The sequence below is a fragment of the Porites lutea genome, chromosome 4 (genome assembly GCF_958299795.1).
Source record: "Porites lutea chromosome 4, jaPorLute2.1, whole genome shotgun sequence".
Lineage (NCBI taxonomy): Eukaryota > Metazoa > Cnidaria > Anthozoa > Scleractinia > Poritidae > Porites > Porites lutea.
The window spans coordinates 47690439-47714448 of NC_133204.1; the positions used below are offsets into that span (position 1 = coordinate 47690439).

Sequence of the window (24010 nt, forward strand, 5' to 3'; positions counted from 1 at the left end):
TATCTATTTTTCCATGTTTCGGCTATACATGTATGCACGGGCGTATGTGCTTAGATGGACGCTACGCTCCTGGGAGTTTTAATTGCAGTTAATGCAGGTTTCCTGGTTTTGTCGGCTTATTTACACGGTTAAGTTAACAATATAAAATTGTATTTATAGCTTTTCAACATAAAAAATTATATCCTTCTCAAAATCTCAGCCTTGCCGAGTTTATTCTTATCATATTCTTAAAATTTCGCAATTCAGCCTCGATATTCCTATAAAGCATATTATCAGTAAAAATAGAGTGTAACTCAGTGGTTGCAAGAGCTACATGTCACCCGCTTGAAAGATTACATTTAAAAACGTGGCAAAGGTATTTTAGGTTTGCCGGTTTCAGATATATCTACATTGCCACGACATTTTCTATAGGCGAAATTATGACGTAACTGACCAAATAAACTTGTCTTTACGCAAAATTTCAATTGTTTAAGCCTTTGCTGTCTTTTCCTCATTATTATGATTCATTACTCGCAAAGTTTCAAGGTGTGTCTTTTACCATATCTAATTGAAATGGTAGGCGGTAGCGATTAAACTTTCTATAAGAAGTGGCTTCTGCATTCTCTTTGTCTTTTACCAAATTTAAATTGTTATTGACAGTAAAAAAAGGGTCCACACCTTCTTTGTTTTGTACAAAAAGTAGACCCTACCTATTTCATGTATTTCGGTGCCTTACAAAGCGTTTTAATTAAAGGTCTTCGTTTTGTAGTTCGACCCTGCTTTTTCTACAAAACGAAGACCTTATCTAAAACATGTATTCTGCACCGAGTAAAAAGTAGCGAGCGATATCGTATATTTCGGGGCCCTACAAAGCGTTTTAGTAAGAGACTTCGTTTTGTAGTTAAACCCTACTTTTTCTACAAGAAGATGACCCTACCTGTTATGAGTAAGCTACGTCAGTTTACATGGGTCTTCTTTTCCTTTTTTGGGGGGTCTTCTTTCTCGGGTCGTCGTTTTTGTCGTTTTTGGGTCTTCACTTTTTTTTTTAGATACCCCCGGCGTTTTACCTGGGTGACGATTAGCACGCTCCTCGTTCTCCATGTTCTACAATCTCTGGGCGAGAAATGACTACTCTTGCCCTCACCCCCCTTCCAAGACTCAATATGCCAGTTTCGAATTGTTTCGAGTTATTGAATCATGCTCAGCTCCGAGGATGGAGGGGAATTGAACAAAAAGAAACACTGTTAGCATTTTTAAGTGAAACTCAACGGTAAGATACTGGGTACGAGGCAGTACGATACACTTTATGATTCATTACATGAAATGTCTTACAGTGAAGAGATTTTGTATAATTATGGCGGACACAGCTGACAAAAACGAAGCACGCATTTCTTGCTGCAAATGTTCCCTGGAATACCTCAGTGCTGCTTGTAACAGGACGCCGTTGTGTGTGGATTGGGGAAGGAACGGATGGGTGGCTTACGGTGCTTGTCATTCCATTGCTTTGTGGCTTCCAAAGGTTCGTTCTTCAAACACTGTACTAGTTTAGTTCGAGATGTCAATGAGCGAGAGTCGACTAATATTATTTTAATTTTCCACCAAACTCAAAGGTCCACTGATGCATTTTTGGAATAAGATAACTAAGATGGATTGAGATAACCTGCCAGACATTCGCTGTAGTTGGTTAGCGGATTCTCAACAAGAGACGCTTTTGACTGTCGGCCGCAGTTGTTTATTGATGGTGGTCTGGTCTCACTTTTTCGCTCGATTATGACTCCGTTTTTCGGCTTGTTTCGTTCGGGACAATTGCCAATGTCACGTAGAAAACAAAGAGGAATGGAAAGTGAATTGTCAGAATCGTAACTGTCGCAAACTATTTTGCTTTTTCTGAGTATTTTTGTCGATGTTTAGGGAGAATTGAGTCATGTCACTTGTCGATTCTACCCCTTGGAAGTCCTGATTGAATGTTATTATCAGTTTTAGCCGTTGCAAAACCACGCTTTCTTTCTTTGATCGACCGTTTAACTAAAGACTTCGCTAAAAGGCAAGAGATAATACGTGACCGATTCGATTCATTTCATTCTGATTCAATTTCCGCAGTTCATGTGTTATTTCATTATTATACATCATTCACAACTTATGATCCGTTTATTTTATAGAATTAAGACTTTAGTGGTGATCAGTCACTAGAACTTTAGTATAAACCGTTAGAACGTTAACGTAAACCGTTGGAGCGTTAGAGCGGACCGTTGGACCGTTAGGACAACCCGTTAGAGCGTTAAGAAAAACCGTTAGAAGGCCAGGGCCGAGCGTTAGAACGTTAGTACAAAGCGTTAGAATGACTTCAGAGCCGTTAGCAATCCGTTAAGTATCCGTTAGTTTTCTAACGTTTAACGGAAGGTCGTTAGTGTACGTTTTCCCGTGGAGGGTCACATGTTTGTATGTTGTCTCCTTGTTCCACGTGCATTGATGGAGATGAACTCATTGCGTTAGTTTCTGCTCTAACTGTTACCTTAATATCCTTTAAAAATCAATTTCTCTTAGTTATCCTGTATTCAGACTTTACATATTGAGAAGGGCAGAACATTAATTTCGTCTGCGCAAATTCACAGCTGTTATTATTAAAATGATAAACATCTGCAGGGCCCAGTTGTTCGAAGGCCGATTAGCACTTAACCCGGGGTTAAATGTAACCCGGGTTTCTTTTTCTTGTGTTCAAAAGCATTTTCTCGGAAAATTTTCTCTGTTGTTTTTAGAGCTTCCAATTACCAACTTGTAGACAAAAAGAATTAAAACTGAAATGCTTTTTAAGCTTTCAAATCTGAATTCAATTCTTGCACTAACCCTGGGTTATCTCAACCCAGCTTTGAACAGCTCCGCCCTGTACAGTGTACATGTGGCAAATCGTCCAAAAGTCATCTCGCCCAAAGTTATATCGTGCATAATTTAGTGAGCTATTAACAGTACACAGTGATGCAGTCACTGTTTTTCCAGGCTTATTCCATTTTCAGGGTCAAAGGACAGCATAGGTTCACGGCTATTAATTTTGTCTCAGGTGTCTGTGTGCAAATTAACTGTTTGGGCGAGATGTCTTGTGGGCGACTTACTTGCAAGACAGATTGCTATCTGCAGATAAGTCTTTAGTTGGTTTTAAATCACTGTTTTCATGGATAACAGTCAACTTTGTTCTTTCACTTTCTTTAGAGAGCCTTTCCACATGGGAGTGTAAAGTATATTCTAAATGGACATAAGGATAGGGTTAACTGTGTCAAGTGGATTCCTCATCCAGCGTTAGGTAAGATGTGTAATACCTAAAACATTATACCTCCAGGTTGTCACTAAGATTTTAATTTGCCGGGTAAATACAACACATGGGAGAGGAATCAAACAGCTAGGGGTTTCTTCTGGTTCTAATTTTTTCCTGTTTTCCCTTAAAAGTAGTCGGGGGAAATCCCCGGCCCCTGCCTCTTAAGGACAGCCTGAGCCTCAAACTTGGATAAGTTAAGCCCATCCCCCCGCCAGCCAAGGTCTGGAAAGGGGGGTCCTTATATCCCCCATTCTCGCTCCTTCTTAATGAAAATCCTGCATCCTGCACTTTTTTTCATCGCTTTCCCGAATCCCCTTTTTTCTGCTTAAGTTCAAAAAGTCTAATTTCTGCAAAAACTAGTAAATGTTAGATGTAGATTGGCCCTTTTGTTGATTGATATTTTTAGTTATACCTCAGTATGACAAAGCAGAGGCGAAAAAAAGGAAGAAGCGACAAGGGAGAGAGGAAGGGTTCTTCCCCCTCATTCCTTAACCTCACTCCGTAGCTGTTTTTTTCCTGCTCACTTTTCTTTGCACCTCCGTGCTATCTGAATGCCTGGAGCAGGCTATTCTGGTGCTAGGTAGAAGACTCCTCTGTGACCACAATGAAGGACATCAAAACTTTTACCATCTGGCTCAAGGGAGCAGAGTTGAGATCATTCTTAAATTTAACTGACCGAACACTTTCTTCAATAGTTACAATAAAATGTAAAATGCTTGGGCAATTACTGGTATGCGAGAACCATGAGCACAGTTCCCTGCCATGCAGTTCAATGTGTTGGTTCATCTGTTGATTACTTGACAGCCAAGGTCATTTTATAGTAATTGCTTTGATAGGAGACACCACTGAACACTTGCCTGGTTGATTCGCATTTGCCGCTATTTAAACTGTCTTATGATTTCCTGAATTCCTGACAGACAAGCAAAAAAATCCCGCATCCCGTGCCTAAATTTTGGTAAATCCCGCTGCGTGGGTAGCAGTCAAATCCCATTTGCTGTCAAGATATTTTGCCTTCTCCTGAACCCCGCATAATATTTTGGTCAAATTCCAGATCCCAGAAATACCCTTCCAGATCCTGACCAGCTCGCACTAGCCAAGATTTTGTGTGGGAAATTTATATCAACCTTGTTCCCAAGCTGCTTTCTCACTTTCCTAGAAGTCTGGTAACAAAGTAATGTTGCACAGGTTTCTCTTAAAGTTTAAAGTAGACAGCTAGGATGTACATGTAAAAATAATTGGCTTGGTAACTGAGTGCTGTAGCTAGGCAATTTCAGGCTTTCAGGCTCTCACTTTACCCTAAATGAAGTAGGCATTTCCAGGCCAGCTACAGTGTATTTCCCCAAAAAGTGGATGGCTCAAACCTTTAAGTAGCCGGTTTTTAGCCAGTTGCTGCCACTTAATGAGAACCCTGATTGCCGATGATGTCACCTTTAATAGGATATTTTTGGTGTCATTCAATTTAAAGTCTACAAACTACAGTCTGGCATCTTCAGTCTGGCATCTTCAGTCTGCAGTTTGCAGATGTCATACACTGGATTGGCACCCACCCTTCCAGTAATCAACTTTCCATCACCTGTCTTGATGTTACAGGTGATACATCTGTAGTATCAGTTCATCAAAGAAGAGGTTTCACACTGATTTTAATTTTTTTTGAGATCACTGCAATGAACTCAAGGTAATGATCTTTCTCACACCCTCATTTTTGTTTTTTTTTCAATTTCAGATGATGAATATGAGTTAGTTTCAGGTTCAACAGATAAAACGGTGATTGTTTGGCAGAGGAAAACTACTGAAGACTATCAAGTATGCAGAGTGTATCCAATAATATATTTTTTTTATTTTAGATCAGTTCATTGATTTTTTTAAATGACTTTTTATTGGATATGTACATGTATGTAGGGAAATGCTAATATTATCAGCAAGCAGGCACTTGTACGTACACTGCTCTCTGGACTAGAGAACAATCCATCATACATATACACCAACATGATCAATGTCATCATCTGAAACTTTTACAGTCTTATGAAATGTACAGAATACCACTAAAAATGGTATACACAATCATGTATTTTTCGTAGTTGACACTCATGAACATGTGTGTATGTGTTACAGGTCAAAATTAAATTCAGGTTAAAATTTTTTAACTAAGGTTGATTCTCAATTTTTTTTTTATCTTCTAGCCTTAATTCATGAATAATTAGGGCTAGGAGACAAAGGGAATTGAAAATCAATAGAGAGATTTAATTTTGACCTGTAACATATGCATCCTATTAATCAAGTATAAAGATTACACTGGGAGAATATTGGCCCAAGGTCTTGAAATACTGTACATTTACATGTATAACGTACCGAGCTAATATTCTGAGTAAAGCTAATTTTTTCTACTAGAGAACTAGCCAACATGGCTTTCAATTGTTCCCGAGAGACAATTTAATTGACTTTCTCTTTATGAGCTTTTATGCTGTTGGTGAAAAAAAAAACTTGATTTCTCTGGACAGCAGCAAGCAAACAACAAATGACACAAGTTATTACACAAACATACTATAGCTAGGTACTGCAGCTGTAATCTCAACTTGATAAAAGTACATTCCCTTATCACAAATTTAATGGCTCTTGGACAGTCTGGGCTGCCTGTGACCTGAGATGCATGAAAGCATAATAGTCCTTAGAGTGTCCATCATGAGAGATGACTACAATGTGTAACCCTACCTCTGTGTGCTTATGCTTTTCATAGTGGAAAGTGTGTGCTATTCTGGAAGGCCATGAGGGAGCTGTTAATTCTGTGGCTGCCATGACTATACAAGTATCCAAAAACAATGCTGATATGAAAACAATCATAGTTTCAGCATCTGCTGACTCATCTGTTAGGATATGGGAAAGAATAGGATCAGGAGGTATGATCACAATGAAGGTTTGACCTACATGTAGCCTGTAAAACGGGCACCATCTTTTTGCATTCTTTTGACAGGGAAGGCCCTCTCTTTTCATGCATAGTCTCTCACTCTATGCCTACTTCTTACTTTGTTTGCTGGAAAAACTCCAAAAAAAGCCTCTGTTGTGCAGGCAGCTAGGTTAGATCTTACTTGCTGGGAGTTGCTTATTAATCAGAATAAACATAATGTGCATTATACTCTTTCTACTGTGGTTAACTTCCATGCAATTATTGTGTTTTTCAGATAAGTTTACTTGTTTACAGACACTCTCTTTTGGCAAAGGATTTATACTAGCAGTGGCAGTTTCCATTCTTCCTGGAACAGTTGGTAAGACAGTACACAATCATGTACTTGCACTCTGTAATATTATCAAACATTCTGTCAGTTATGAAATAATTTTTCAGAATTGACAAATTTTTGTCTCTGCTACATGTACATTGTTACAGGTCAAATTTGATTTCAGGTTGATTAATTTTTTATTTAACCCAGGTTGATTACAATTTCCATGACGTTTGTCTTCTGGCCCTAAAAGACAAAGGAATTGTAAATCAACCTACAGCTGTAGGTTATATCAAAATTGACCTGAAATAAAATTTGACCTGTAACATACACAACATGTAGTTAACATTATATTATTGTTACTATTATTTTGTTGTTGTTTAGTTCCAGTAATTGCATGTGGGGGAGAAGACAGCAAAGTTCACCTGTTCACACAAAAATATGATAAGGTAACTGTTTTGTGAACCTTAGAGATGATGGAATTAATGTTTATATTTTAACTGTAAATACCTGGTACAGGTGATATAATTATGATGGCCCACGTTTATAATTTGTTCACAAAGACAAGCTGGTGCATGTTTACTGGCATGATCATTTATCAGTTAACTTAAAATCATACCATAAAAATTAATGATGATATTACAGCGGCAAGAAGAAGTAAAATCCTGCTTTACGCCCCTCAAACCCCGCTTAAGGGACACCCACTTAGACACCTCATTATTACAGACAGTGCACTTACAGCCTTACAATTACATTCTATATTATTGTACATGTTTAAAATGGACACCCCAGCCCACTAATATGGTCCCCTTAGTGTCCATGTTAACGGGGTTCAACTGCACATCACAGATCAAATTTAATAATTATAATTAATTATAATGATAATAATAATGATTTTTTTATTATGGTTATAATGAAAATAACAATGACAAAAATGTAGAGAATGATAATGTTAAGAATAAAAAATGTGATCACCATTACAGACTATATAAAAATGTATTATAATTTAAGAATTGTGCACTGGAGGGTCCATTTAATTATGTCTGTTTTAACTTGAGTACAATTATTAATAATTATTCTTTCCCCGTCATTTTGGCGTAGTTTGTAAAAGTTCAGAGCTTATTGGGACACGAAGATTGGATAAGAGGTGTTGAGTTTACAAAAGAAGGTTAGTGACATGGCTGCTCTGATATCAGGGTTAAAAACTAAAAATTATTTTGGAGCACTCGCCAACTAGGCGAGTGACATTCAAATTGTCCTCGCCCAGTCTCCTCTGTAAAGAAAAAAACATCGACAACAAAAAACAACATCACTCACTACATAGAAGTTCACTCACCATTGTGCCCTTAAACGGACCTTAATTCCAAACAAATAGGAAACAGCAGCGAACTTACCTCAAGCAGAAGTGTTGAAAATAGAGCGATATAGTTACATTGTATACTGTTTCTTTGTTAGATGCACTGTTTGTTGAAAACTCCCAGAAGTGTCAAATCCCCCAGCCTCCCTCCTATCCACCTGCCGTCTTAAAAATTAGCAACAGCCCTGCATTGCCTTTATTGGCTTGAATTTTAATCCAGAGTTACATGTATGTACATGTACATTTACTACAGATGGAAAGACTTCTTTTTCTCTTTTCAGATCGTGGTGACCTTCTTCTTGCAAGCTGTGCTCAGGATACATTCATACGAATCTGGAGAGTTTCTTCTGATAACAAAGTACAAGAAGCTGAACCTGAAATCTTGTGTGATAAGATGCCTGAACTAAAACTGACATCTAATATTTTCTCTGTTGCTGATAAAGGTGTGATAACTAATACAGTATTTTAATAATTTAGCACAGTATACAGTGTACATATATTCAATATGTTTATAATAATTTTTCATTATTGTCTAGTTGTCACTCAAGATAACTTATATTTACAGCAGTTTTCTTAAACTAATGAACTTTTAATTGATAGGATTAGAAAGAGAATTTTCAGTAGTGTTGGAATCAGTATTAACAGGACATGAAGGCTGGATTTATGGTGTTCATTGGCATCCTTTTGTCAGGAAAGGTAACTAAACCCTCTGATGTACTGATTATTAATAAATATTTATTAGAAATTGCCACTCAGTCAAAATTTTTTGACATTGTTTTGCCCCTTTTTTCTACAAATTATTTCTGATGGGTATCTGACATAGAACCATTCAAAATCCGAGGTGTTTTGGAATTAAATGGCATCACGCAATTATCACTTAGTATACATGACACTTTTCAAATTAAATTCCAATGTAATAGTCCCATCAAAGTTTTCAATGTTTTATTTTTAAAACACATCACATAGTATGCAATTATAATTATATAAGACAGTATTGTTGAAAATACTTATTATTGATTTACAACAGTAGCAGAATCTAAATGTTTTAAGTTTCCTGGCATATTATTACTACTTCTAAGAGTGCTTTTAGCTTTTTTCCTTGGCATTTGTTTTAGTCTGTTTTCTAATCCTTTGTGTGGTACATGTACATTTATATTGAAATTTGTCGTTATTTATTATTAATCATATTTTGATGTCAGATGATGGATCCATCACACAGCCAATGTCACTGCTCACAGCATCAATGGATAAAACATTAATAGTCTGGACTCCAGAAGAGGACTCTGGTGTGTGGTTAGAAAAGGTACAATTTTTGTATAATTCTAGAGCATGATGAGGGAAGCATAACCCACTGAAAGCTGGAAAACACATACATGTACAGTTTTTAAAATAAAACCAAATTTTTGCTTATCAAAATGTAGTTAGCATTGCCACCACAACTAAGTGCCCCAATGCTTGTATGACCATGGCCATGTACATGTGTATGCGGGCTGCCCCTGCAATATAAAGGTGTCCATTAGCAAAGTTTCTGCTCTTAAATACCGGATGTACATGTAGTATGATTGCTGACCAAGATAATTGGTAATAAAGAATACATATATGGCTGAATCCACAATTGGGCAAGATAAGAAAATCCCATGTTCTGATTGGCTACGTACCCAAGTGGGAAAGATGGACCATCTTGTCAGGATTTCCTGCATTGGTCCCGGAAGAAAAAGTTCACTTTTTCGCTATAAATTTATGATAAACCCTTTATTTACCAAGCTTTGATTTTTGGCTAAGATGGCTGCATGACCTTGGCTTCAATCTTTTGGTTCATAAAAATGCAAAAAAATCAGTGAATAAATCAATGAATAAATAAATAATTAAAATAATAATACTAAAATGTAACTTGGCTAGCCATCTTGACCAAAAAAAGCTTGCTCAATAAGCCCCATATGGTAACTCATCACCAGACATAAGAAAGAAAGCAGCTTTCTGAATAAAGGGGACAATGTGAAAAATCTTCCCAGCGAGGAATGTCCACTGATTTAATAAATGGATGATACTAGTAGACTGTGAAAAAATTAACAAACCTTACAATGTAGTTTCAACAATGTATAACTTTTAATTCGCTGTAGGTTCGTGTTGGTGAGGTTGGTGGTACCACTCTTGGCTTTTATGGTGGTGTGTTTAGTCCTGATGGTCACTCTATCTTGGGTCATGGCTACCAAGGAGCATTTCATTTATGGAACAATGTCACTCATGAGGTACAATAAGTGTACTTGTATGTTGATTAATCGATTAGCATGGTAATTTCAGTGTTAGTGGAGTGAACAAATATTTATCAGAAGTGACTTTGAATTTTTCAAAGTTTTGTCTTCGTTTGAATTCGGTTCTAGAATGCATCAGTGTACTTCTATAAAGTGGTGCAAGACTGGTTGTAATTTTTAAACTTGTTGCTAATTGTTAGAGTGAGAGCAGATGGGAACCTGGAGTAGCTGTCAGTGGACACTTTGGGCCAGTTCAGGTGTGGTGATGACAAACTTAGTTAAATCATATAATATTTTATTATTTTTAAATTGCGAACAAGTTTAAGCTGAACAAGTTGCTTATATTAACAACAGGGTAAGAGTAAGAGTACAAAATAATATTGGATTTTCGGTCAACTTTTGTCCCCAGGACTCCCAATCACACCTGTATCAATTTTTTGGCATGTATAGGTGCTGAAAAAGACTAAAAGAAATTAGGGTGTGACTATGTTTTTTTTTCTCATTCATACACATAGCGTAAGAAATCTGATTGTTAATAAAAATCTGTACAATGTACCTACACCTACGTGTTCGTAATTTCCTACTCTTTGTCCAATCTAAACCACTGTAACCTTTTCACTTTTATAAATTCACAGAAAGTCCATTTTTTTTTTTTTTGAGAAATCCTTAGAAATAAATCATATAAAATGTAGCACCAGGCAAACAATTCTGCCAAAGAAGTTTTATTCGAGTAGTTAAACCAAAGGATTTTTTTTCACCAGTTTAGAAGTAAGAGAGTGTGGCATAATTATTATCATCGTGCCATACTTGGTCTGGGCGTAAAAGGGATATTAGTGAGTGCTCAAGTCAGTCTATATTTATTAATTTTATTGTAGGATATTGACTGGGATCCTGTTGATGGACAGTTTCTTGTGAGCGTTAGCAGTGATCAGACTACACGATTACACGCTGCTTGGAAACGAGATGGATTACAGGTACATGTAACTATAGTGGTACTCTCCAAATGACCACTCTTCCAGTCAAACAAATGTCCCAGATCTTACGTGCCAGTAGCCAGTTGTTTCTTCTATTGGCCAATGTACTCCTAAGAGACCAGACATTGTCCCTTGAGAAGTTACAACGAATGATTCACCTCATGCTATCAGTCTTGCGTCAAACACTCCGGCTGGATTAACAGCCAGGGTATTTAAAAAACTGGTAAGACCTTGCTGGCTGTGATTTAAGATCTTGTCTCAGTTCAGAAGATAGCGTCATTGGGCGGTGACTTTAAGCCATTAGCCTCCTTGTCTCCTTCATCCTTCTTTCATTGGTCAAATCAAAGGGGACGTAAAAGAACATCATCGCAGACTGCTGACCGAGGGAACGTTTCCCATTGATGAAGTCCACCTTGCACATGTCATTCATTTTATGAGCTGGGTAGGTTACAGTGAGCTCATAAAGGAACTGATAGCGGCTGTCAGTGGCGCCCTTGTATGCTGACGTCCGAGCTTACTGTTAACAGGTAAACATAATATTGTCAAGAGGACACGCCTGTTGCCTTCTCATTCATGACATATCATTCATTTAAAATACTGTCTTTCTCACTACTGGAAGTGATACATCATTAGTCATATGTGCCACTGTTCAACCAACAGTACTCGGAGCGTTGATGTGTATATGTCATTTTTAGGATGACGCCATTTTACTATTACGACCAGAATCCTTGAGGGTTTTGCTTTCTTGTGCAAATAAGGGCTTTTGTTATTTAAACCCTGCTGGGATTACCAAATTTGAATATGAAAGGAAAAACGAAAAGGATTCTGGTCGTAGTGGTAAAATGACGCCATCGTGCTAATGGCCTATTGGACTTTTTTTGTGGTTACAGCGCCTATCAAAGTTTAACCATATACATGTACTTTGAAACAATACTGGGCCACTATTAATGTTGTTGGTTTTTCACGGTATTGTTCTCTGCAGTCCGTGTGGTGTGAAATAGCTCGTCCACAAGTTCATGGTTATGATATGCAATGTTTGAGCATGCTTAGTAGGTACAGACTGGCTTCTGGTGCAGATGAAAAGGTAAGTGTATCTAAAATGGCAGCATTGATTTTGTTCTTTGAGTTGTTGACACTTTCCTTTTGCCATTAGCGAGTCTGATTTTTGTCAAGTTGGAATCAAACTGAAAAACAACCATTCTAAAACTTAAAAACATGTTACATCTGTTTCTTACTATAACGTTTCATTAAAGCGTGAATGCATTTTGCCAAGTCACTGAATTATACATCTGACTCCTTACCTATAGGCACCTTTATCTCGCCTGACCTTTTTCCCACAGCGCTTATTTTTTATTTATTTTTTTAGCCAAAGACCCCTCTCTTCAATCCCCATTCCCCTAAAATTAGGTCAAATATATATGTTAAGGTTCAATTTCATCCTTGGATTAAATTTTATTTTCGCTTGTTACAATCTCATTAGATCACACATTCACATGTAGTCTACTCAAAAGCAGAAAATTTAACCGGAAATGAAAATCAAGTAATTTTTTTTTTGCAATGGTGTAACTGAATGTGTATGGTTTGGGTTCATTGCAGGTATTAAGAATATTCACCGCTCCTCGCCAGTTTATGGAGACGTTTCAAGGACTTTGTAAAGTTCAAGAAAATAGCAAGGCATGTTCTGGTCCATTGTCATATCTCCTACATCCCACCGGGCGTGCAGTGAGTTCGAGTGTATAGCGCGCACGTGGGACTTGCAACTTACAATTCTGGCAATCATGATCTGGCGATACCGGGTTCCAGTCCCGTTCTAACCGTTGGCTGGCGTGGTTTCTCGGTAGTCCCGAGTTAGTCCCCTTGGTCGTACTTGTAAATAGACACCTGGTTGCCTCTTCCCAGATGGGGTTTTTAAACATTTTGTGTTTTGGTTATATTCATTTTTTTGTGCGTGATGAATTAGTTAAGGTGCCCAAAAACTTGCTGAAGCAGCTCAGCTGGCAAATTGATGAAATTCGCTTCGCTTTGATAAAAAGAAATCAGTAATTAATTGGGTCGCCGTCGCAGATTGTGATAGTATGTTCTTAAAAGTTGTTGAAGTTGGCTAAACAACAGATTAAGACCCAATTTTGCTCAATGCAGATTCAGAACAGTTTACCCATTGGAGCCAGTGTACCTGCTCTTGGACTTTCAAACAAAGCCGTTTTTGACGGTGAGTATTGTTAAGGGTTTCCACCGGCTACTGTGGTTTTTCCTCTTCTTAAAAAGCAATTCTTCCAAGTTACAACTCGATCTTGAATGAGAGTTTTAATAGCTCTTTAACGTTGGTAAACAGATATAATTTACTTTACTTCATTGCTGTTACAACTATTTTTGTAGGTGACTTGGATAGCTTAAGAAGGGACCTTGAAGATCCAGCCAGACCGATGAAGTCTTCAGCGTTTGCAAGTGAAGAACCTGCCCCATTTACACCTGTCTCATTAAAAGGTTTGGCCAAAGTTCCTGTGGCGTGAAGCATGTAGTAGTGGCGATACTCCCCCAGAAGGGATATGTGGCTGTCGAACTTTGGGGGCTTAAGCAACCACGACGATGAATGAGCTGAAAACATCACCCCTGACTAAAAACTAAATTTGTGTTATTTCAAACTCCATTCTGTTTATTTAGGCTACGGTTCACACGGTACAAACCAAATTTTCAAGCGGCTGAAAAATCAATGACCAGACACTTCGGGCGCTTTCCATTCAATCCAAAATTCCGGAAATTTCGGTTGGTTCATCAAATGGAACGGACCATTTCGGTTTGGTCCGACCGGAATATTCGGGACCAGCTTTGAAGGTGGTCCACTTTGACCGGTCTGGTCACTTCGGTCGGTCGGACCGAAATGTCCCTTTCCATTTGACAAAATTATTGTTCCCAGTAGTGCTCTTTTGTATCCAGATTTCATTACAAGAACAACAACCAAACGCGCGGTGGCTTGGGTCGGGTCTGTGCAGCTGGAATGTACCATTCCATTTAGACTTGCTTACACTTCGATCTTAATTTTTTTCACGAGCGCGAAGCGGTAGCGGTAGATTTTTAATGTTTTCTGCGGCAAAAGCGAGCGAGAGAGCGCTTGCGCCAACTACTGGAACCGAAAATGAGACGCGAAGGGCTTTGAGAAAGTCTACGTTCCAATGGGCAAGTGGAATTTCCGAAATTTCAAACCGGAATTTTTGTTGAATGGAAAGCGTCTCGTTCACCCAGGACCGTTCAATATGTTCCACGGAACTACATGTATGAGCGGCTAGGCGTCTAAATTTTCGTACGGTTCAGTTGGTTCCGTATGAAGGAAACACCCATGGCAAACGCACGAATTTTCAACCGTTAGAAAATCCTTTGGGTGCCGTATGAACGAAGCCTCAGCCTTGATAAATATCTCTAATGTAGGCGATTTCTCGCGGGGTTGAATTTTTTAAGGACTGTGTCCAAGTTCATTCAAGGATAAAAAGCAACGCTATTAAAAATGACGTTTCGGCGACGACATGTCACCATTATCAAATGCAAATGAAAAAGACTATGAAACGATATAGGAAACGAACGTGTGAAACACAACATGAAATTTGAAGAACAGAAAAATGGAATAATGAAGTGTAAGTTTTTGTTGGAATGGAATCGGTTGAGTGTTTAAGGTTAGTCTCTTTTCCTTAATTAACAACATCTCATAAATGAGGCACTCAAACTTTCCTCGGCATTTCTTAAGGATCTTAAAACGTTCTCGGAGATTAGTTGGCTCTTGTTGGTGTTTTTCTTTGAGGTGTTTGCCAATTACGGTGTCCAAGTTCAAAAGGAGAAAGTTAACAAGTTACAGGCACTTACCTACATTCTCGTTAAAGTTGTTTTAGCAGCCACCGAAATCAGAGGCCTTTTTGAGGCATCTCAATTTAATACTTTAGATATAAGGTAATTTTTGCTGATACTTCTTTTCTTGATCGTCAAACAGAACCTCCTACTGAAGACATCTTGCACCAGAACACTCTATGGCCTGAAGTGCAAAAACTGTGAGTTAAAATTCTGTTTTTGTACAATAATCTTTAGGATAAGGAATATGCCAAAAAATCGGTGAACAGCAACAACAACAGCAACATTAGCAACAAAACTTTATCGCTTTCTTATATAACTTTAACGAGGGAATTTTTATGCAAGTGTATTGTTCCTTTGTAGCTCCTTAAGTAATGGGCCTCTTTCAAGATCCAAAAACCCTCACTTTCAAACTAAGGCTAGTTGCACAACCTTTCTGGTGAAAATGAGTTTTATTTGCACGAGAATGAAAAATGATTTCCATATCAAAGGCTGAGCACCTACCCTTGTTTTGAAACCGAGGTCTGGGGGAACTCGGAAATGGCCTGCTGGAATAGCGTTGTTGGCATTAAAGTTCCGATTTCATTTACATGTAGTTTTTTCCCCTTTTCGGCTGTACAGATATGGCCACGGGTACGAAATATTTTGTGTTGCGTCAAGTCCGGATGGCAAATTACTAGCTTCTGCTTGTAAGGTTTGTATTTGTCCTTCTTTTTCTCCGCAACTGACATTGGTTTGAACAGTGAAAGCAGCATCTTGCTTAAACATAATTTATATTAGCAGTAAAGTTATTAAGTTATTTTCCGCGCTACATGTAGGCATCGATTGCTAGTATGGCAACGTGCTCGATACCTTTTGTGTGTTTTCACGCGCTTGCTTCTGGTTGCATGCTTTTATATCATTTTTGCTTCAAATTTCGGATTGTTTTATCGGGACCGGTTGCCTCTGATAGTGTGTAAACCCTTATTCTTGACATGATTCAATCAATCAAATTCAACAGCACGATGAATTAAAAACTGTTTCTATTTTCTCTCTCTAGGCATCAAAACCGGAACACGCAGCATTAATATTATGGGATACAGCAACTTGGAGGCAGCTATGTTCACTTTCCTCTCACACACTCACAGTTACACAGATAGCTTTCGATCACAGCGGTCATAGGCTACTCTCTGTATCACGTGATCGATGTTGGTCTGTTTTCAAAAGAAAGGATGAATCTGAGGAAGGTCTGTAATCGCTTTTAATCAGTTTGATACATGTTTAGGGGAAAGTAAGATTTAAATTTCAAGTGAAAAATTTGACAAGGACTCAAGTGTATTTGTCTGTTATAGGCAACATCTATATTAGTTAGAAGAATGAAAGAAAGGGCAGACCAAATAACGCTTGCTGTTTAGAAAGAACATGGCAACAACATGCTCACCTCTATGTAAAGATCTCGTCTTCAAAACATTTGCCTCTTCCTTGGAAGTTTTAGGATATGATGGGAAGTTTATTATTGCGGGCAATTTTCATGTTATAGTTGTCATCTGCTGTTGCTATGGCGGCTTTGAGGCGGTAGTAGGGCTTTTTTATGCATGTTTTGCGCCTGGAGATATTTTTTTACTGATCAAACAAAAATATGTGGCTAAGGTTTTCGTTTGATAATGAAGAATCAAGCGAATGGAGGAGGGTCGGCCTTGGCGGATAACGCTCTCCTCTATTAGCCTTGGACTAGGCTCCTTGGTTGGGAAAAAGGCGAAAGAAAAATGGCGTGAAAGAGGTGGCGAGCGAAGCTTGCCGAGCAAGGGATACCGAGCCAAATCCAATAATTGCTAAATATTGTGTGTTTTCACATGACGTCATGGCGGCCATATTTGTGTCCCAAAACAATGAAACGGCTGCCATGTTTGTGTCCCAAACCAGTCCTGTGGGAGTTGAACTCTTTTCTTATGTAAACGCTTTCTTTTGCTCCATTAAGTTTGAATAGTTGCTGGCAATGTTAGTGAAAACACAGAATAGGCATAACGATCTATTATTTTCCAGGACCCCTCTTTAGATTAGTAACGCGGAGTGACAAAAAGAACCAGCATGCGAGAATAATCTGGTCGTGTGCATGGAGTTCAGATGACAAATACTTTGCTACTGCGTCAAGAGACAAAAAGGTAACCTTGAAAATTTCGAGGGGGTCTTTCCATCTAGCATTCTGACAAGTGAGTAGGTTGTGACTTCAGCCTTCGCTGTACTGATTTGGTGTTATGTATCTATTAGGTTATTATATGGGGCGATGTTAACCTTCCCAAGGACAACTGGCAAGCTGTTTCCAGTTCTTTAGACGTGGGCGAACCGGCCACCGCAGTGGATATTTCACCTGTAGTTACCAGTAACTGTAGGTAAGTCTTAAACACCTATGAGATGAGAAATGGAAGAGAATTCATATGTTGTTGTTGTTGTGATTTTTCTTTTCGTCGGTTAACAGACACCCTTATAAAAGCTATTCTGTTTGAATGCTAGCGTGCTAAATTTTTACTCCTTAGATGTCTTCTATTTTGTTGATCTTTTTGCTAACTGTACTAATTGAATGCCTTGCGAGAGGTCCCTAATTTTTGGGTGGATTTTAATGACTCGCATGTTATATTTTTCACGCTAGGTATACTGTTGCTGTTGGTACCGAGTCTGGTCGTATCGCTCTTTATTCTTGGTATCTAAATGAAGATGGCAGACGGTCTGGAGGCTGGAATCTGCTGCATGCTTTCGACCAATCGTATCCTCTATATGTATACACTGTAGAAAATAGCAGCAACTTTGCGATTCTATACAGCTCTTTTTTGCAGGATTCAAGTGATTTTATTACTTAAACAGTTAAAGTGAAATCGTGGATTCGGGATTCGGTACTTTAAGCACGATTAGCTTAGGCTTCTGTTTTCGGTAACTACAATAAGAGCGTCGCGTCCTACCTCTCTCTGGTCCATCCCCCGGTCCCCCCCCCCCCCCCCCCCCCTCTATCTCTCCCTCTTCTTCGCCCAGCCCTGAGTGGGATGCAGGTCCATCGCTGTGTACTCTGATGCTTTGTCACCCGCATCATTTATCCTACTAGGGATAGATGTTAGCCTGCGAAAACAGCCGTTTCTCCTCGCTCTTCGCCGCTCGGGACTTTTCCTCGCAAAACGTCCCCAGCGGCGAGGGGTGAGGAGAAACGACCGTTTTCGCAGGCTAGATAAAGATGTTCCTTGTCAGGACAACCAAAGACAATAGGCCAGATTCAGTTTTTTAAAATTCATACTTGGCTCCGAGGCTGTTGGGTAAAAAACAAAAGAAATCGCATTGAGATTCAGGGCTTAATAATTCATTTCTATTGTTTTATTCCCCCGGAAGAAATGTTGATAAAACGATTCTGGCCTAACATTGAATAACTCGGTAATAGCAGCCTTATGAAGTAATACGATGGTGCCGCTATGCCAATCTCGCTCCGCCTGTTGCAGGCCTGGCTTTTATTTTAGTTGTCAACATTATTGTTTTCCTTACATCAAGTGGCTTATAATGTACAGGATTTGTCACGTGCTCACAGTACGTCGGTTGCGATGGAGAAAAACTAGTGAATATGAAGATAACTCTTGTTTACAGTTGGCAAGTTGCAGCTTGGATCACAGCGTTCGAATATACAATATCGACATTACTAGTTGACGAACTGTGGTCATGGAACTGTCTGCGTGCTATTCCCCAGTTCAGGCTTGCTCTAGGGAGAATGGGCGCAAGTTTTGGGTTTAGTGATTTCTGGGATCGAATGGGTGAACAAACTTTAGTTATGATTGGTTGATTGATAGTTTTCAAGGCAACCCTTTAACCAATCATAAATTACCCTTCTCCACCCAAACGATCCCAGAAATCGTTGCGCCGAAAGCTTTAACCCGAATGGGAAATACTAAGAACGTTTGTCTTCCATACACAAACAAGATCTGGGCTCACACCGTTAGAAAACGCTGAAAAATTGTAGGGTCTTTTAACTATACATCAACATCTGATTATTCGCACGGGACGTTCATTCATTCGAGCGGCGCTTTTACCCTTCACTTTCTGCTAAAAGCGATCTGAATAACACTTTCCGTCCGTTCCTAGTAAGTTATCCTGCAGAATTCAGAATACGCCTTTACAGTCTCTGTGTTGATTGGATAGAAGAGTAACAAACTTGAGTCCAGTGAAAAGTACGGTGTCTTCTGGTTCAGTGTCAATTCAGCATTCTAAGGGCAGATGTGGCCTGGAAACGATGTTAATGGAGCGAGGAGGTGTGAGATTGATTTAAGACGTTTATCCTGAATAAAGCAATTCAAAGTCAGTTCAACGCAATTTTTTTTTTAATTAGAACCTGAGGATTTTTTCTCACGTGACGTTTCTACGAGGCCTTTTGAGTAGTGGTCCCAATTAAGGCCCCGTTATAGCAGAAGCTACTGTATTCTTCCGTCAGACTGTTTGGTTATCGCCCACTTATCACTTGTGGTAGTGTGTTACACCTCATGTTATTGGCAGACCATTTAAAAAGCCATTTCTGAGTTGAATAAACAAGGTACACGTAACATGCCAATGCAAAGACTGCAAAAGCCCGTCAGGTGTCAGAATATTTTGTTGCTAATTAAAACAACAGCAAAACGAAGTTGTGGCCTCTTCACCCGTCCACCAAATAACCCGAGGGAAATCTTGTGCACCCCTCACAAAAAGCCTGTGGTACAAGCTAACATTTTCGGTTCTTTAAACACTGTTTGTACAATATTTAGTGCTTGGATTGACTGAAGGAAAATTTTAAACAGAAAAGTCGGCCATAAGTAGCGGGCAGTCCAACATAGGGTAATCATAATCATAAAACAAGGTCACTGGCTGAGGTTCTTGTGGAGACAAAGTCCCAGCATATCCAAAGTCTCTTAACTTCATGCTGGCTTCCATTTCTTCCTTGTCGCCTGTCTCTTTTGGCTGGTAAATTCGAATGTTTAACGTGCATGGTCCTAGCTCCCGTTTTACAATCAGTGATATTCCATATATGGAGATGTTGGAGGGGACTTGGGCACTAATTTGACCTGGTAACGAGGCAATGTTTTGAAAAGGCAGACCGCGCAAGTCTAGCATAATGTACCTACAGGAAAGAAAAAAAAGAGATATACGAGAGATTAGAAAACACCTGTGTTTTCGGCAAACCCCGGAAGAAATGAACACGTAAAGAAATTTCCGTCATTTTTCACCTTTGCTGTTTTCAATGTGGAGATTTTGATTTCACGGTAGAATAAAAACGGGTTTTTGGGCGTTGGATACATTTGGGATCGTATGCTTTCAATCTTAATTCTGCATTCAATATTTTATGTTGTATATGAAAAATTGCTATGTATTCACTAGGGCTAAAATTCACCAACACATGCTTTCATAAAATTATGAAGAAATTGACGGAATCTGATCGACGAATATAATGATCCATCACTCTCCATGCCGTGAACGTCCACCAGGCTAATAGAAGTGATATGGTAAGACACGAGGACGACTACGAAGACGAGATCTGACTTGAAGTACTGTTTGCGTATTCTGAAAAAATAGACACTCCAGAAAGCTTCATTTTACCTTTTTTCACTAGAAAAAAAAAGTTATTTCTATTGCTCCGGGAGGTTAAGCCCTCTCTAGCCGATCGCTTTTTTATTAAAAAAATTCTAGCATTTTATAACTTTTTTTCCGCTTGTACGATATTTTCGCTAAAACCCGTGGCAGATTGATTGTTGCGTTTTCCCGCCAAAATGACACGCTGGTTCAAGCGCGCGCACAACTTGTTCTCGTAGTAGCCCTCGTCTTAGAATCTAAACGGCTCTCTAACAACAACTTAACATTATCAGCAACAACTAACCCAAGGACGTCTTCAACAATGGGTTCCCATAATCCCACATTGCAGTTAGGGCAGGGTCGTAGCTGTATCTGCTGAGTTGGTGTCTCCTCGTTATCTTCTTTCTCAGCCGTCTTTCTGATACGTTCACTTCCGAGTTTCAGTCGTCTGCTCAGCTTTTTAAATTCGCGGTAATCAAGTTGTTGGTCGCCATCTGAGTCCAGGGCCATGGCAATGATGTAAATTTCCACCTGAGTTGCCGGAGCTCCTGTTATTACAAAATGTGACAATGTCACTTAAGCAGCAAGTTATTAGGAGCATATAAGGGCTGCTACTGAGGCCGCAGTTGAGTAATTAGCTTGTAGGCTAAAACAACGATTGAAAGCGACGGACGGAACAGCATCAGGGAAAAAAAAAAAAAACGAAAAGGCACTGTTCTGACTGATCAGAATTTACAATGGTTCTTTGAGTTGGTGCAAGTGAAGCATTTTTATCAGAGCTTGTGATAGGTGCCACCCACATAGAAACGCTGATGACGCCATTACGACCCTATAGCAGTGCGTTTTTTTTTCTTTTGTCACGGTGACGCGTGACGTGCTGACAGTTGTACGGTAGTTCTAATCCTGAAAATGCGGGTTACAGACTGATCTGTTGCTTCACGTGAAAAGGGATACATACTATAGTTGTTCACAACTAAAATACTTTTAAAGTTTTGATAACAAGGAGCTCCACCCGCGACCAAATTAAATGAGTTGTTTATATGCTATTGTTATCTGCTAACAAGTTCATGAATCTAGTGTATGTGATAATAGTAAAATTAGGTTTTTCTGTTATTTTGCTTTTTCAGGGAAAGATCACTGACATGTATATCAGTGTTTCTTACCTAATTCCCTCATGCCATCGGCAAACTCTTCGTACGATAGTTGTCCGCTGTTGTCCGAGTCAAATCGGCGAAAAAGATCAACCATTCGCCCATAATTTTCACTCATCCAGTTTAGCATACGATGTTGAAAGTCGCGAAAAACCGTTTTGTTGAGCGACTTCGCCTCGTTGTTAACGGAAGGGGAAATACTCTGTTTGAGAAAGACATGAAAGCAAAGTTGTTAAGAGATGAAGTGTTTATGTATAGCACCGATTCCGATCAGATAACGACGGAAACATTGCTGTTCGCTGGACAAGGTGTTGACAGAGCATCAGTCCTAGTTTGATTATGTAACTGACGCTTTTTTTTTTTTCATGAATTCAAACGCAACTTCATTCAGACACTTAAATTTAAAACAGTGAAGTAAGTGATGTTTCAAAAATAGCTTATTCTGGCCGAAAGTCACTCGAGCACTAGTATATACCTAGAAACGAAACAAAACATGCATAGAAAAACGATGCTAGGTGAAATGAAGAAAACAAGGCAAAAAAATTATGTATATAAACAATAAAAAAACTGATAAGTTCACCTTTTCCGCCATTGATATCTTCGTCCTTTTAAGCAAAATTTTTTTTGTTCAGTTTTAACAACAAGGTGTTCTAATGATGAAATTGTAATGTGATTCATTGCGCTAAAAGCATTTTTATCCACCACATCCAATAAAAATCAAAGTTTTTACTGCGCGAAAAGGATTTTGATTGTTGCGGTTTTCTTATGTTTGTGTTTTGCTGATCGTAAAGATAATGTTATGAAGCTGATAATGATTCTGCAAGAAAATTACATATAAAACCTACCTCAATTAGGTGAAAAGTGTGAGGTGAACTATAGTTTGAGGTTTTCGTAAATGAGTTTCTTTTACTGGCAAAAACACCTGCGGAAAGGTTTTTGCTGAACTCGGCTTTAAAGACAAAGATGTTTTAATCACTCAGTCTGTTGCATTAGATGTGGTTTGGTTGCTTTGTAATTTTTCCTGTAAGAGGTGACGTAAGTCGATGAGGCTTTTGTATTGTTAATGGCAAAAATATATAGCAAGGTGGAAATAGGAACGAATAGGTTCTGTTAATTTTTAAAATTATTGCTTTTGTTTGTTTGTATGTGTTTTTTGCCTCTCATTTTTCATCCGTTCAACGCAAGCAATACCATACGACTCACTTTTAATTTTTGTCTTGTTTCTTATAATAACGAGTTTAAGTAGACAATTCGATACAAATGCTTCCGCAACCTACAGCGTCACTCCATAACCAGAGGTCGAGGGTTCTATCCACGGGACGGGACCAATAAGCAGGATCTAACTGGAAAAACGAATAGAACTCCGGTGTCGCGAATGACCACATGAAATATAGCTGGAGAGTCCAACAGGGATAGAGAAGTTCCATCGCCTCTTTTCTATTGGCAGCCAATGTCACTGAGGCTTCCCAAAAGGAGCTAGTAGCGCGACCATTTGATTTCCCAGCCCCAGTTTCCGGTTTCACCTTGTAAATGATAAATGCACCTTGTCTCAAGTAGAAGACGTTTTTTTTTTTGAAACGGTCACCTCATTCAGAACTGTCCTGTTAAAAACTTGGACACTTAAAAAGGGGTTGTTTAAATTTCATAAAGTTTCAGTTATCACTTAACCAGTTTTCTACATTAGAGTTGGAGAGCGTTTTGCATTTACCAAAAACTTTCGGAATCTTCTAAGGAAAGGAGAAAAACGGGTTACATTTGACATTTGTTCCCTTCTCTCACCAGATAACACCATGAAAGCCTGGAACTAGTCTGTATCCTTGTAAGGAACTCGTAAATGGAACACGCATTTCCCCCGATCAACCGGAATAATTCAGCGTAAAAGCATGTACTTTTTCAAAGTTCCACAAATTTCTGGGAGTTTTCCAGTAGAACGCACAAAAACAAAACAGGTAGCTGAAATACGCAGAAGTTTACATTAGCGAGTTTACGCAACAGGACAGAAGGAGGAAGAGAACGGCAAAACGTTTGTGTGTGACAAACGTGACAGGCCTAGTACTTATATGTTTTGTCGTGATCTTCACTTAACGTTCATGTTTTCTGGTCTTTTACAAAAAAGAAGATCTGTGTAAAGAAAACTGATTAAAAAGATTGAGAGAAAATTTTTTTTTTCCAACAAAATTATTGTCACGCTTGTCACACAAGGTTTGCCGTAATTTCACTATTATCACCGCGCGCCGTTTCTCGCAGAGTAACGGTTTCTCGAAGCAGGCTACTCGTAAAGTGTGTTGAGAATTAAACAATTTGTAATTCCCTCAGTTATTTTTGTTTTTCTATCACTACTATTATTTTCCAAAGTATAAACGTAAATCATTGCGTAATCAATAGACGCCAAGCATG

The 24010-nt window shown here is 38.8% G+C and overlaps 2 protein-coding genes across 2 annotated transcripts; one reads left to right on the forward strand and one right to left on the reverse strand.

The window, feature by feature from the left end:
* Nucleotides 1-1333: 1333 nt before the first annotated feature.
* Nucleotides 1334-19414, forward strand: LOC140933874 (elongator complex protein 2-like). The gene is made up of 24 exons (XM_073383540.1): nt 1334-1498; nt 3184-3274; nt 5010-5089; nt 6021-6180; nt 6463-6546; nt 6883-6947; nt 7600-7666; nt 8137-8298; nt 8456-8551; nt 9055-9158; nt 9976-10104; nt 10308-10364; nt 10983-11081; nt 12064-12165; nt 12678-12755; nt 13221-13290; nt 13458-13565; nt 15058-15115; nt 15537-15609; nt 15955-16141; nt 16938-17056; nt 17163-17284; nt 17542-17655; nt 18440-19414. The coding sequence occupies exons 1-24, from the start codon at nt 1334-1336 to the stop codon at nt 18573-18575; spliced, it is 2526 nt and encodes an 841-aa protein (XP_073239641.1). The 3' UTR covers nt 18576-19414.
* Nucleotides 19415-19570: 156 nt separating this feature from the next.
* On the reverse strand, nt 19571-22127 carry LOC140935991 (uncharacterized). Its single transcript, XM_073385572.1, has 3 exons — nt 21626-22127; nt 20767-21010; nt 19571-20013 (listed from the first exon to the last, which is right to left on the reverse strand). The coding sequence occupies exons 1-3, from the start codon at nt 21741-21743 to the stop codon at nt 19686-19688; spliced, it is 690 nt and encodes a 229-aa protein (XP_073241673.1). The 5' UTR covers nt 21744-22127; the 3' UTR covers nt 19571-19685.
* Nucleotides 22128-24010: the final 1883 nt, after the last annotated feature.